The sequence below is a fragment of the Equus quagga genome, chromosome 5 (genome assembly GCF_021613505.1).
Source record: "Equus quagga isolate Etosha38 chromosome 5, UCLA_HA_Equagga_1.0, whole genome shotgun sequence".
Classification (NCBI taxonomy): Eukaryota; Metazoa; Chordata; class Mammalia; order Perissodactyla; family Equidae; genus Equus; species Equus quagga.
Genome location: NC_060271.1, coordinates 94,218,050 through 94,232,694, shown reverse-complemented (window position 1 = coordinate 94,232,694; position 14,645 = coordinate 94,218,050). Strand labels below are relative to the sequence as shown.

Below are 14,645 nucleotides of genomic sequence, written 5' to 3'. Positions count from 1 at the left end.
CTTGCTAGGATCTTAACTAGTAATATTGATGTCCTGCACTCTGCCTCTTGATGCTCCAGAAGCTGCAGTCACGGAGACCTCAGTTAACAATGCTACAGAAAAACGAGCTCCTCCATGATTGTGCTTATCTCAGAACCAGCAGCAGATGGCCTCCACCTCACTCGTGCCCTCGCTCCACATCTAGCCTGGTACGTCTGATGGTGGATCCTCTCTTACATAAGGAACCCTAAAGGCAAGAATGGCTGCGGTATGTAGCTTTAAATTTCCAGCTCTACAGAACAGGAAAGTAAGTGAGAAAGAGATTGGAATGGATGTTGTACACCAATCCAGTGATCCACCCAAGCCATCACGAACAGATTTGTTTTAGAGACAGAACCTTTGATGTCACACTAGCTCAGATCTGAGGGTTAAATGTGATTCATACCTTTCAGGGAATAAGCATGAGTGTGTGTGTGTGTGTGTGTGCACTAAGGAGGAATCAGAAGACTTTTCCTCAGATAGGCTCTGTGCTTCCATAGGAAAAGCAGACCCGAGACTAGCTGAAGTCTGTGCTTGGAGGTATTAGGAAGGGAAGGGTCTGTGTTGCCTACTTTGTTCTGAGTGCCTGTCCCTTCCTCCCCCTCCCTATCTTGGTGCTATAGCTCAGAGCCTGGCGTGCTTTGTTCAAAGCCTGGCTTTGCCATTTGTTGCCTCTGTGATATGTCCAAGCAGGATTATCTGTGATTAGTCCCCTCTTCATCTAATCTTAACTTGATCCGTCCCTTTCTCAAGACCTACAGACGCATATTTCATGTTTTATAAAGCACTCAGTGCTAAGCATAATGATATTTTTCCATCCTGTTTCCTCACTTCTAGACATATTCTTATGCATTTTATGTTCTTTCTTCTAGAAATGAACTGTTTCTGTAACACATTCTTTTCACTAATTGAGGTATTATTACATTTTATCTCTTTGTGCTTCTTTAAACCAGTTGAGATCTGCTTTAGTGCTTTGAAAGTCAACCGTTCAGTCCTATCTTAGCCTGAGCTAAAGTTTACTAAAAATTTAAATCATGTGCCCATATACTGAAAGAGTTTAACAAGATTTTTTAAACTAATAATGGTGTTCATGCACTACAGTGAGAAATTATTTTGAAATGTTATTATGAAAATATATAATAGGATATTAAAATGCTTTTGAAAAATAAACTTATTTTAGAACAGTTTTAGATTTATAAAATTATAATAAAGACAGTACAAAGAGTTCTCCTATACCCTACACCCAGTTTCCCTTATTGTTAATGTCCTACATTAGTGTGGTACATGTGTCACAGTTAATGAATTAACATTGATACCTTACTATCAACTGAAGTCCGTACTTTACTCAGATTTCCTCAGTTTTCACCTAAAGTCCTTTTTCTGTTCCAGAATCCCATCCAGAATACACATTACATTTAGTCATTGTGTCTCCTTCAGCTCCTCTTGGTGGTTTCTCAGGCTTTCTTTGTTTTTCATGACCTTGATGGTTTTGAGGATTATTGGTCACATATTTGTAGAATGAAAATGGATTCTTTTAAATTTTATTTTAAACCTTTACATAAAAATTTTAAACATACACAAAATTAGAGAATAGTATAATGAATCCCCATGTACCCAGGACACAGCTTCAATAACTATCACTAATTTACTAAGTTTATTCTATCTAAACTGTCTGACTCCCAACCCCCAAAGATTTTAAAGCAAATCCCAAATATTTCATCTATATATGCTTCAGTTTATACCTCTAACAGGTAAGTCATTAAAAAAAAACACACTCACAATGTCATGATCACGCGTAACAAAGTTAAAGATAATTCTGTAATATTTAATAGTTGACCTGTGTTCAAATTTCCCCAAGGGTCCCAGAAATGTCTTGTTGAATTTATGTATTCAAATCAGGATCCAAACGAGGTTTATATATTGAAATTTTGTTTATTTGAAAAATGGGACTTTTGTCTCAGTATTAGCTGGGACCGGAGACTGAAAAGAAAACAACAGTTACACCTACACTTCAAGGTGAGGCGCTAGACTACCTATGTGGTGCAAAAGGGCTGTTAAAACCGGTTTTAAGATCCTTAGCCCCACACTCATCTCAGGCTTGAGAGGATTTCTTTGAGGAAAGATTTGGGAGAGCAGTGGCTTCTCCCTCTTCTGCCCTCTCCCGCCATGGGAGAGAAAATGGGGGTGGGGAGGCTGGGGGTGGTTTGCCCTTCACCACATGCCCAGAGAGGGTCTTTAAAAGAGCCACTTTGAGAGCTTGGCATTTAGTCCCTGGAGCTAGAAGGGACTGGTATTTGACCCATACCTGAGGAAAGTAAAGGGGAAAGGCTGAATAAAACACCTGCCAAGCAGAGCAAAAGCAGGTGGTTGAATTCAGAGCAAACTGCACTTCTATCAGTGGGAGGGCACAGATGTGAGTCCCCACAATCAGATCTGCTCCAGTGGTCATTTTAAAAGGGATCCCACCCACGCAGTCTTCTTGCTGGGGGCTAGTCTCTCTCAGCAGAAAGAGGTTGGAGGTGTAGCATTCAGTATGGAAGCTGTGATGGGGGTGTGAGTGCACAGCCAAAGTACAGGCATTGGCTATAAAGGGAGCAAAAGCCGGGAATTCCTGGTGGGGAAAAGCTCTGAGTCCCCCCAGAAAGGATCCTGAAAAACAACTAATCAGCTGTGAATGTCTACCAATCCTGACAGCCCAACCTGGACTCCAAAAGTACCTATTCCTTCCAATTCTCACCTGCGAAGGGGGAAACTAAGGCAAGGGGAGGGATCAACCATGCCCCCTCCCCGCCAGCCTACGTAGTACCAAGCTGGGACAGGAAGCAGCTGTAATTTAAGTGCACTTCTGAATTTTGAATATCAAATTGAACTGAGATAAAGAAAAATTATTTCAAACCTGGCACAGAATTTCCTTCTGGGGAGAAATATGCTTTCCTGATAAAATGCTTAAGCAATTTTCAGATAAATTGTAATGAGATGAAAGCCTCTTCTGGGAAGCCAGCTACTTCCTCAGCTAACAGACTGGTGTCTAACGATTGTGAATCAAGTTTAGCAACAATTATCTAACCATTGCTTTACCTATAAAGTATTCCTTCCATGAAGGAATCATTAAATTGGTTTGTTTAGGCCTCTTCAATTGTGGCAGTTGACAATCTGTATTCTGTTAAGTCCTGCTCTTTCAACACAATGATTACAAAAATATTTCAGGGGTAGAGATATGTTGACGGATAAGGTAATTTTGGTTGTCCCTGAAATCAATTATACCTGATATCAAATTTCTGAGAAATCACTCTCAATTGATCTTTTGTGGCGATAAATTAGAGATTTATAGGTGGTACTTTGTCAATTCCAATGTCATTTGGACACAGAGACTGTATTGTCTGCCCCTCTTTCACAGGTTCTGGGGCCTGGTCATTTTTTATGCCCGTATCATATAGGCAGGGTTTTCCTTTTCCATGTATTACCTTAAACATGATCCTACGTCACACACAAATTGTTTTAAAGGGTTCAAGGCATGATTTGACTAGGTTTTAATTTCAACCAGCAGTAACAGAAAGCCTAGTCATTCCAAAGCTATTGCTTAGGTTACAAAATGAAAAATGTTCATCTAATCTAATCATGTATTGTATGTGAAGAGCCTGCTTGCATTTGTTTGCATCAGAAGCCAAATAATCATACACTCATACAGTGGTGGCAGTGCTATATTTAAACTGGTACAGCCCTTTGAAAAACGATTTGGCAGCATGTATCAATGACAATGCACGCTTACACCCTTTGATTTGGTATTCTAACTTCTATCCTAAGTAATTTAAAAATATGGGATGGAAGCCACACATATGAATATTTCCTTCACAATATTTTTTATGATAGAGAAAAATTAGAACCCGAGTTTGTAATAACAGGGAATTAGGAGGTAAATTTACAGTTATATCCACTTCAAAGAACATCATGACATTACTAAACTATTCATTGGAAAGACTATCACGTGGAAAAAGAGAATAAAACTTGAATTTATACCATGATTTTTACTTACAAAATGTATACATATAAGTGAATACACAAAAATGATAAAGTTTATGTTAAGGTTACAAATGATTTTTTTCATTCTACTTTCAAAAATTTCTCTAATTATGCATAGATCTTTCTGTTATTTAAAATTAGTTTAATATTAGCAACATCTGCTTAAAATTTCTAAAGTCTTAGAATCACATATTATTGGCAATCCATGCTGAAACGGTACATAAAAATTTCCGTTTGCTAATGTTCTTCTGCAGACAGTAAAGTTTTTAGCTAAGCAACTGTCAATTGTTGCTGTAGCACCTCTAAAATTACAATAAAGCTACATAATAATTGGCAAAGGCACTCTTGGGTAAATGTAGAGAAAAGTCAAAGATTGATTAAGAATAGGATGGGGCTGGCCTGGTGGCGCAGTGGTTAAGAGCACACGTTCTGCTTTGGTGGTCCGGGGTCCACTGGTTCGGATCCCAGGTGTGGACATGGCACCACTTGGCAAGCCATGCTATGGTAGGTGTCCAACATATAAAGTGGAGGAAGATAGGCATGGATGTTAGCTCAGGGCCAGTCTTCCTCAGCAAAAAGAGGAGGATTGGTGGCAGATGTCAGCTCAGGGCTAATCTTCCTCAAAAATAAATAAATAAATTAATTAATTTAAAAATTAAAAAAAAGAAAAGGAAAATAGCTTTCCCAGTCAGCAACAGGCCCTCAACCCAGTTCGAGACTTTACTTTTTGGAAGGCACAGTACTACTCAGGAAGACACTAAATAATTAGGATGAAATTATTTACTTGCACAGGCAGCTGAACAGGATAAGGGAAGATTTGGGAATAGGAAGAGGTAGTCCAGATAAAGTAGATCCAAGAGCAAAGATTTTTTTAAAAAAACGTCAGGGTATGTTCAGAGAGCAGAATGATCCAAAGTGTCCTAAGTTACCTATAAACTATAGTATGGGAATAGCAGTGGAGGCTGAAGACCTTCGGTTTTACTCCGAATGCAGTGTAGAGACTCTGAAGATATGCCGTGAAAAGAATGACATAAGATCTATGTTGTTTCCAGAGTCTTCATGGAATGAACTGGAAGGGAAATGAAGATATAAGTTGTGGGGTCTCTGCTATCAACCAAGATCTTCATTACATAAAATTATCTGGATTAGCATTTCCAGAATACAGTTTACTTTAAATGACTTAACCACATTCTAACCAAGTTTTAGATGATTTTTGGTGTTCCCTAATAGAATTGGCACACAATATTGAATCAGATTGGAGAGGATTATTTTAACTCTGTGGCCAGATGCAGAGAAAGATGTAAAGGTACTGAAGCCAACAAACATGTTGAGAAATGCAAATTCTCACAAGTAAAAAGATTTGGAATTCTAGAAGGCAGCAGATTATCAATAGCTGTATCCAGATTCTTGTGGGTTGCTTTAAATTAAGATTTCATAATAGCTCCCCAGGAAGTAAAATCCTCTAAGTATAACCTTTCGGCAACTGGGATGTTGCTGAACAATGATCAAGACTCTAAGAAAGCTGTATGATTGACCAGCAGCCAAGATGACTATGGTTTGTTTCCACTAGCATAAGAGGTTAGACTTTTAAAGTTTCTTGCCCCCCAAAATATCACAATCCATTTAGAATATGGATTTAGACCCAAAGCCTTTCTTACTCAGTAGAAGAGATGAAGAGGATGCGGGCATCACCTTCAGAATTAGCACAAAATCCCCAGATAGGTTGGCAGTCGCCTAAACATTTAATAGAAACTAACTCACCAACCAAATACCCTCAACCAGCAAGCTGGCAGGTCTTTCATTTCAAAGACAATCATTTTGGGGTACCAAACTACTGACATCTGGGCACAGCATCCGGCTTTTATTTATAGACACTGAGAAACGACCACCAGGGTTCATCAATCGCAAGAAGCGCTGGTGGCGCCTCCCTCGCAAGGAAGCCGGTCGGGTTCGCCCAGAAGGAGGCGGAGGGGACGGAGGCCTCGGGCACCGGGCCGCGCGGCCTCTTCCCGCCAGGCGTCCCCAGCTGCCCTCGCTCCCGGGCCCCGCCATCTCATTTGCCGCCTTCCGACGCGTGACTCCGGCGCGCTCGCGTCCCGGGCCGGTGACAGGCGCGGGGTGCGCCCAGCGGCTCCATGTGCCCCCTCCCTCTCGCGGCCGCCGCAGTCGCCGGGCCCCGAAGCCAGCTCCGGCTCCTCGGCAGAGGGCTCGCCGCCGCCATGTCTACAGCCAGGCCCCTCAAATCCGTGGACTACGAGGTGTTCGGGAGAGTGCAGGGTAGGGGACGCCCCCCTACAGTGGGTGCTCAAAGAGCTCTTAGGGGAGGAAGGGAGAGGCTGCGAGAAGCGCTCCCCATCTTGGGAGGCCACTTCCCCGTGTTGGCCGGGACTTCCGCTGGGCCATGACTCAGCAGCCGCGGGGGAAGGGGGCGCAGCGCGCCTGCGCCGGAGAGCTGGGGTTGGCGGGGGAGGAGAGCGGAGGACGCGGGGGACAAGGGCAGAGGGGAGGGAGGCGGGAGGAGAGGCCGAGGAGAGGGAGACAGGAGGGACGGAGATGGAGAGAACGAAGCTGGCTAGGAAAGAAGAGAGGCCCTTGAGCTAGTGGTCCACGTCACATGCCACTCAAACTGCTGGGCTTGACTCGAGTTCCAGGAAGGACGCCTAGATGATATCTGAGGCTGCACTTTGTCGGAGATTATACTTTTTTTTTTTTCCTGTGTAGCACTTAAGAGAATTACTAAATTGTTATGTAATTTTTATTTCACCGTAAGTTTAAATAGTTCTAAAGGATGTAATGTCTGGCTTATTGTAACTATCCTTATTTCTAAATTAAAATGTTGAGTCACTCTGAAATTTATCCAGTGGACTATAAATAGGGTAGTGATTTAATATTGACCATCATTCACTTAAAATGAAGCCTTTTAACAGTGGGAAATTTTACCTCGTACATTTTCCTCTTTTGAATTTGATTTCTATTCCCCTTCTCAGAATTCTGTGTGTGTGAGAGGAAGATTGGCCCTGAGCTAACATCTGTGCCAATCTTTCTCTATTTTATGTGGGACGCTGCCACAGAGTGGCTTGACAGAGAGATGCTAGGTCTGCACCCAGGATGCGAACCTGCAAACCATGGGCTGCGGAAGTGAGCAAACTTAACCGCTAGCCAGCAGGCTGCCCCTCTCCTCAGAATTTTATCCCATACTTGAGAGTTTTATTGATCACCCTCTCAAACTTTTCTGCAATATGTATTTATAATATGTTATGTGTATATACATACACATATAAATATATTTTCTTAATTTCCTTTGGCTAAAAGCTCTATTAATTTTTTTTTCTTCTGGCTTGAGTTACTATTGTGATTATTAGAGCACAGTTGATGAAAATAATACAAATACATTTAAAAGTATGATAAATATTATTAAATATAAAAAGTGAATTTGTATTGGAAGTTTATTTCTTAAGGAGAAAGCTGGGGGTATTTATGGAACCTTGATTAAAGGAAAGGTTGAATTATCCTGTTGTTTTGGTACTCTAGGGGTTTTTACACTTTGGGGAGATGTACCAGGGTAAGGTTAGGGGTGAGTGAGAGTATGCCTTTTGTAAAGAGATGGGCCTTTTTTTCAAAGGGTGATTGTGAAAAGGGGTGTGGGAAGGAGAACCTCAGCAGACCACAGGTGCCTTCTCAGACAGGTCAGTTTTAGGGAAGAATACATATGGAAGTTGAAGGTCTGGAAACTGATTCCCTTAAAGTTATCTGAGGCTTTGTACCCTTTAGAAAGTCTTGGGTATACCCAGGGCATGGTACTCTGGATTGAAAACTGCCACAATAAGTCATTGAAACACATTACCTAAAGTATGAAAATGATGGCAAAGATCACCTAGCAAAATATTTGGTCTATTGGACAGAGATGGCAGTAGTTAAGGAATGTGTGTGTGTGTACACACATGTGTGACGTTTACTGAGGGTGTCCTGTATGCTGAGCATCTTACTATTATTTGCCTAATTCTCATCACAATTTTGTGAGATATATGTCTTATTCTTATTTTAGTAGTGAGAAAACAAGGTAGAGAGAGGTTCAGTGACTTGGACAAGCCCTTATCGACATATAGGATTTGACCCTGCATCTCTCTAACTCTGAAACCTGCACTTTTCTATTATACAATGTTTTTTGTTAATTCATAATGTATTTCTATTGATTTTAACTATATAATTGCACTTTTGTGCATATGATGGTCAAATGGTATATGAAGATTGATTTTGGACAACAGTGCAATTATAGAAAAGAGAAATGTACTATACATAAACAGTAGGGTTTAAAAACATCAGCTTTAGGGCAATAACTCCTATAGTTTGCATTTTGTTAAATGGCAAAGAGTACATGCATACTATTGACTTATTAAGATAGAGTATGTGGGACAAATTCACAGTCACATATTTGCACATATATACACTGACATTTGCTGAGAACTCAGGATGTGCCAAGCTCGGTACTCAATATTTTACACGCGTTGTCTTATTTAATCCTCAACCCTGTGACCTCAGCCATTTTCCTCCCTTAACAGATGGAGAAACAGGCATAGAGAAGTAACTTTCCCAGGTTACACAGAGAGTTAAGTGGTGGCACTGGGATTTGAACCTTGACAGTCTGATACGAGAGCCTATGCTCTTAATCACAATAACCTATTGATTCTCCTCTCAGTACTCTTTCCACCTTTATTTTTCTTTCCTTCTAACCTGTGCACTGAACACATATACAGTGATGCAGAACATTTGGACCCAGCCGTTTGGACCATTCCAGATGACCCTGAGGATGTTTTTGTGATCCTTTTCACTCCAAGGAAGTTTGATCTGGTCAATAAGCAGTTGGCACACTCACAAACTACAGCCTCTGACTCTCTGTCTGTTGCTTGATGTGCCATATTTCTGTATATATAGTGTATATGCCATATACAGTGCCATATTTCTGTATGTCAGTATGTGCCTCACAAAACTGCTCACAATTTTCTTGTGGATTACCTAAGGCTAATAAACCATTAGCCTTTTATTGGAGTCATAATGATTATGGAGAAATTGACAATAATAAAAAATAAAAATTCTAATTTTAGGGGCCGGCCCCGTGGCCAAGTGGTTAAGCTCGTGCACTCCACTTCGGCAGTCCAGGGTTTCGCCAGTTCTGATCCTGGGTACAGACATGGTGCCATTCATCAGGCCCTGCTGAGGTGGCATCCCACATGCCACAACCAGAAAGACCCACAACTAAAAATATACAACTATGTACTGGGGTGCTTTGGGGAGAAAAAGGAAAAATAAAATCTTAAGAAAAAGAACATTTTTAATTTTAATATAAAGTGAGCAATAATGTTTCTATAAATGTTTAATTACAGTTACATCTGGAATAATATAATCTGAAAATTTGAAAGGGAAATGGACTGAGCCGTGTAGAGGTTCTCTACCAGTTCTCAGGTGAATACTAACGACACTCGTAGAAATGGATTGTGGCAGTCTGTTGGTTTACCTATGCTTTAGAAATTTAACAGTTTGTTTTGACAGTATTAGCTCAGATTTGGAATAGGAATAGCTTATTGGACTACAGCAATAAATAGCAATTGTCTTTAAGATTGCTTAAAATGAAAATTGGGATGAATTATTAAATAGCTTTGTCAGACACCACGTGATTTAGGTGGACACATTTTTCCTTATGTAGACAGGTAATGGAAAAGCTGTATTTTAGAGGGTGAAAATTTTAGTGTGTTGAAGGCAAGAAACGTAAATACGGTTAACTCTGATTCCCTCTCTCATCTTTGTTCCTGTAGCATTTCATTTACAGTTCTGTTCTACTTGTTTTTGCTTCTCTTTAATCCATTCTGCTGTCAACTACAGTTATTTATGTACACTTATGTGTGTCTCTCACTAAACAATAAGGATAGCATTTTGAAGGTCAAGCTGGTGGCTTGTTTCTATATCCTCTACAGACTATGCTTCTGGTGGGGACTTCAAAAGTGTCTTGAATTAAATTGAAGTGCTTAGGGATAGTTGGCTTGGAGAAGAAACAGTAGTGTGATGGCTGTTTTGACTCTTTGAAAGATGCCATGGTGTGTGGCTCCAGGGGACAGACCCTGGACTAATGGTGAAAGGTTAAAGTGAGGCAGAATTTTATTGCATATAAAGAAACCCTTTCTAACAATTAAAGATGTTGAAAATCATTAAGGCTTGTAAGGTAGTGACTGGGTGACTTCTTGCATTCAAAATTGACACATGCTGTCAGATCCCAGGATGAATAGGTACATTATGATATGAAAATATGGTTCTGCATGAAAGGATGCTGACATTTAAAATTCATCATATGGTTTCTTTAAATATCAGTGTTTCTTTGTAGATTTTAAAGTACGACTTGCTTTGCAAATATTCACCGCAGAGTTTCTCACTGACACGTCTTTCCACAAAATGAGGTGCAGTGGCCGCTGATGGAGCCTTGACTGAGAAGCATATTGTGCTTGAGTCTTTCGTAACTGAAGGCGCTGCTGTCTGTCCCAGTTTCCAGAGCAGTGTGTCTCTAAAAAACCTGCATGTGTCATATCAGCTTCCCTTCTCTTTAGCAAGTGAGGTGGAAGCAGTGTGGGGAGGCCATGAAAGCCCGTAGAAGCACTTCTCCAATACAAGCCCTGTCCTGGGAGTGCTCTGTTTCAGCCAGTGCTGATAAACTGCAGGAGATGTCTCCACATTCACTTTTTCTTTCTCTATGGCCCTCCCTCTGTTGCACAGTATGCTTCAAACTAGGGATCAGGACTCAGAAAGAGTCTGAGAAAATTCTAAGTGGATTATGGGGCTTTCAGCGGTTAATTCCTGCATGGTTTACTGCTTCCCAAAATTAATGGGCTGGAGGTCCTGACACCTCTTGATGCACCTTCCTTCTAAGGCTTTAAAATAAGGATTTTGGTTGAGGGGCCCAATAAATAGCACCCTTCTTCATTATGTGAGTTATTGACAAGTAAGACAAAATAAAGCAGCGTTTTGGGGATGTGGTGTATATCTTCAAGCAAGTGGACTTTATAATAATCTGTACTGCAGAATTAAACACACCCACCCGGGCACAGGCAGGGCTGTACTAGGGCAGGCTCCCTGATGGGCAGAGCAGAAGGTATGATCCCTGTGGGTAACTCGCTCCCAGGAGAAGAATGGAGAGGAAGCACCTGGGCTATGCGCTTTCTCCTTCCCATCTTACCTGTTAGATAAGTCAGCATGTCCCTGAGGGGGAGTCAGGGACAGGGTAGAGAGTGGCCAGGAGTGTCACCCTAATGAATATTCCTCTTCACTGAAGGGAACTAGCATGAGGGTGAAGAAGCCTTCTTCTCCGGAAATAAGTTGTACTATCTAGAGGGAGCTCAGCTATCTAGCTCTGGTGGCAGTATTTCAAGATGCTCTTCCCTGCCGAGTTTTCTGGTATGGAGTGATAGGAAAAGTCAGGGAGGTTGTATGGTGAGCAAAATTGAAGAATGACTGCCCTTCTTCTACAGAGAAGGAAGTAGGAAGAACTACGTCACGGTCCTGTTTTATGCTCTCCTTTTTTTGGGTGACATTTAAAAAAATTGAGATATAATTAACATGACATTAAATCTACCCTTTTAAAGCATTCAAAGCATACGAAATATACAGTGGTTTTTAGTATGTTCACAATATTTTGCAACCATCACTGCTGTCTACAGGCATACCTCAGACATGTGGCAGGGTCGGTTCCAGACCACTGCAATAAAGTAACTCACGTGAATTTTTTGGTTGTCCAGTGCATATTAAAGTTATGTTTACACTGTACTGTAGTCTGCTAAGTGTGCAGTAGCATTATGTCTAAAAGGATAGTGTACATACCTTAATTAAAAATACTTTATTGCTAAAAAATGCTAACTATCATCTGAGCCTTCAGTGAGTCATAATCAAAGGAGGGTCTTGCCTTGATGTTGAGGCTGCTGGCTGATCAGGGTTCCTGAAGGTCAGAGTGGCTGTGGCAATTTCTTAAAATAAGGCAACAATGAAGTTTGCTGCATTGATTGACTTAGTTTCATGAACAATTTCTCTGTAGCATGTGATGCTATTTGATGATATTTTACCCACAGTAGAAATTCTTTCCAAATTGGAGTCAGTCCTCTCAAGCTCTGCTTCTGCTTTATCAACTAAGTTTATGTAATGTTCTAAATCCTTTGTTGTAATTTCAACAATCTTTACAGCATCTTCTCTGGGAGTTGATTCCATCTCAACAAACCACTTTCTTTGCTCGTCTATGAGAAGTAACTCCTCATTCGTTAAAGTTGTATTATGCGATTGCATCAAATCAGTCACATCTTCAGGCTCCACTTCTAATTCTAGTTCTCTTGCTGTTTCTACCACATCTATAGCCACTTCCTCCACTGAAGCCTTGAACCCCTTAAAGTCATCCATGAGGGTTGGAATCAGCTTCTTCCAAACGCCTGTTAAGGTTGATATTTTGACCTCTTCCCATGAATCACAAGTGTTTTTAATGGTGTATAGAATGGTGAATCCTTTCCAGAAGGTTTTCAATTGGCATTGCCCAGATCCATCAGAGGAATCATGATCTATGGCAGCTATAGCCTTATGACATGTATTTCTTTCTGTCTTTTATTTTTTTTTAAAGATTGGCACCTGAGCTAACAACTGTTGCCAATGTTCTTTTTTTTTTCTTCTGCTTTTTCTCCCCAGATCCCCTCAGTACATAGTTGTATATCTTAGTTGTGGGTCCCTCTAGTTGTGGCATGTGGGATGCCACCTCAGCATGGCCTGATGAGCGGTGCCACGTTCATGCCCAGGATCCGAACTGGCGAAACCCTGGGCCGCCGAAGTGGAGCGCGTGCATGTAACCACTCAGCCATGGGGCCAGCCCATGACATGTATTTCTTAAATAATAAGATTTGAAAGTTGAGGGGCTGGCCCCGTGGCCGAGTGGTTATGTTCATGCGCTCTGCTTCGGGGGCCCAGGGTTTCACTGGTTCAGATCCTGGGCATGGACTGGCACCACTCATCAGGCCATGCTGAGGTGGCGTTCCATATGCCGCAACTAGAGGGACCCACAACTAAGATATACAACTATGTGGGGGGGGACGGGGGCGGGGCTTTGGGGAAAAAAGGAAAAATAAAATCTTTAAAAAAAAAAGATTTGAAAGTTGAAATTACTCGTTGATTCATGGGCTGCAGAATGGATGTTGTGTTAGCAGGCATGAAAACAACAACATTCATCTCATTGTACATCTTCATCAGAGCTCTTGGGTGACCAGGTGCATTGTCAATATCAATGAACATTAATATTTTGAAAGGAATCTTTTTCTAAGCAGTAGGTCACAACAGTGGGATTAAAATATTCAATAAACCATGTTGCAGACAGATGTGCTGTCTTCCAGGTTGTGTTGTTCCATTTATGGAGCACAGGCAGAGTAGATTTAGCATCGTTCTTAAGGGCCCTAGGATTTTCAGAATATTACATAAGCATTGGTGTCAGCTTAAAGTTACCAGCTGCATTAGGCCCTAACTAGCATCAGCCTGTCCCTTGAAGCTTTGAAGCCAGGCACTGACTTTACCTCTCTACCTATGAAAGTCCTAGATGGCATCTTCTTCCAATATAAGGCTGTTTTGCCTACATTGTAAATCTGTTGTTTAGTGTAGCCACTTTCATTAATTATCTTAGCTATATCTTCTGGATAACTTGCTGTAGCTTCTATATTAGCACTTGCTTCTTCACCTTGCACCTTTATATTGTGGAGATGGCATCTTTCCTTAAACTTCATGAACCAACCTCTGCTAGATTGAAATTTTTCTTCTGCTGCTTCTTTACTTTTCTCAGCCTTCATAGAATTGAGAAAAGTTAGGGCGTTGTTCTAGATTAGGCTTTGGCTTAAGGGAATTTTGTGGCTGGCTTGATCTTCTATCCAGACCACTACATCTTTTTCCATATCAGCAATAAGGCTGTTTTACTTTCTTATCATTTGTGTGTTCACTGGAGTAGCACTTTTAATTTCTGTGAAGAACTTTTCTTTTGCATTCACAACTTGGCTACCTGTATGGCACAAGAGGCCTAGCTTTTGGCCTATCTCAGCTTTCGACGTGCCTTCCTCACTAAGTTTAATCATTTCTAGCTTTTTTTTTTTTAAAGATTGGCACCTGAGCTAACATCTTTTGCCAATCTTTTTTTTTCCCTTCTTCTCCCAAAGCCCCCAGTACATAGTTGTATATTCTAGTTGTAGGTCCTTCTGGTTGTGCCATGCGGGAGGCTGCCTCAGCATGGCTTGATGAGTGGTGCCCTGTCCATGCCTAGAACCTGAACCGGTGAAATCCTGGGCTGCTGAAGCAGAGGGTGTGAACACAACCACTTGGCCACAGGGCTGGCCCCTAATCATTTCTAGTTTTTGATTTAAAGTGAGAGACATGCAACTCTTCCTTTCACTTGAACATTTAGAGGCCATTGTAGGATTTATTGGTCTAGTTTCACTATTGTTATGTCTCAGGGAATAGAGAGGCCTGAGGAGAGGGAGAGAGATGGGGTAACGGCCAGTTGGTGGAGTAGTCAGAACACACACAACATTTGTCAGTTAAGTTTCTTGTCTTATTTG

The 14,645-nt window shown here is 41.2% G+C and overlaps 1 protein-coding gene across 2 annotated transcripts in view; it reads left to right on the top strand.

Moving 5' to 3' along the window:
• The first annotated feature begins 5,998 nt into the window (after window positions 1-5,998).
• Window positions 5,999-14,645, top strand: part of ACYP2 (acylphosphatase 2) — a 152,588-nt gene continuing 143,941 nt past the window's right edge. Inside the window, exon 1 of one of the 2 annotated variants that reach the window (XR_006888472.1) lies at window positions 5,999-6,315. Coding sequence is in view for 1 of the 2 variants with exons in the window: in XM_046660301.1 (XP_046516257.1) it covers window positions 6,174-6,315 (142 nt within the window). In the remaining variant the exon portion in view is untranslated. The remainder of the gene's footprint in view (window positions 6,316-14,645) is intronic. The other variant, XM_046660301.1, reaches the window with a different exon arrangement.